Here is a 252-nt window from a genome sequence, read left to right as displayed (position 1 = left end):
TGTTGCGCCGTCAGCTCCTTCTTGTGGCTGAAGATCTTGCCGCACTCGGTGCAGGGGTAGACCCGCTCCACCGTGTGGGTGAGGTGGTGGGTCCGGAGGTTGCCCTTGTACTTGAAGCTCTTGCCGCACTCCAGGCAGGTGAAGGGCCGTTCGCCCGTGTGGATGCGCTTGTGCTTCATCAGCGTGGTCTTCAGGTTGAAGGTCTTGCCGCACTCCGGGCAGACGAAGGGGCGCTCGCCGGGGTGGATGGGC

The 252-nt window shown here is 63.9% G+C and overlaps 1 protein-coding gene across 1 annotated transcript in view; it reads right to left on the bottom strand.

The window, feature by feature from the left end:
- Nucleotides 1-252, bottom strand: part of LOC104290583 (zinc finger protein 850-like) — a gene marked incomplete at its 5' end in the record, with an annotated part of 11578 nt that overhangs the window by 10614 nt on the left and 712 nt on the right. Inside the window, one exon of the mRNA XM_009889696.1 lies at nt 18-242. Within this exon, the coding sequence (XP_009887998.1) occupies nt 18-242 (225 nt within the window). The remainder of the gene's footprint in view (nt 1-17; nt 243-252) is intronic.

This window comes from Charadrius vociferus, unplaced genomic scaffold (genome assembly GCF_000708025.1).
Source record: "Charadrius vociferus isolate BGI_N301 unplaced genomic scaffold, ASM70802v2 scaffold678, whole genome shotgun sequence".
NCBI lineage: Eukaryota > Metazoa > Chordata > Aves > Charadriiformes > Charadriidae > Charadrius > Charadrius vociferus.
Note: the sequence above shows the minus strand (reverse complement) of the source record. Positions and strands in the feature narration are given on the sequence as shown.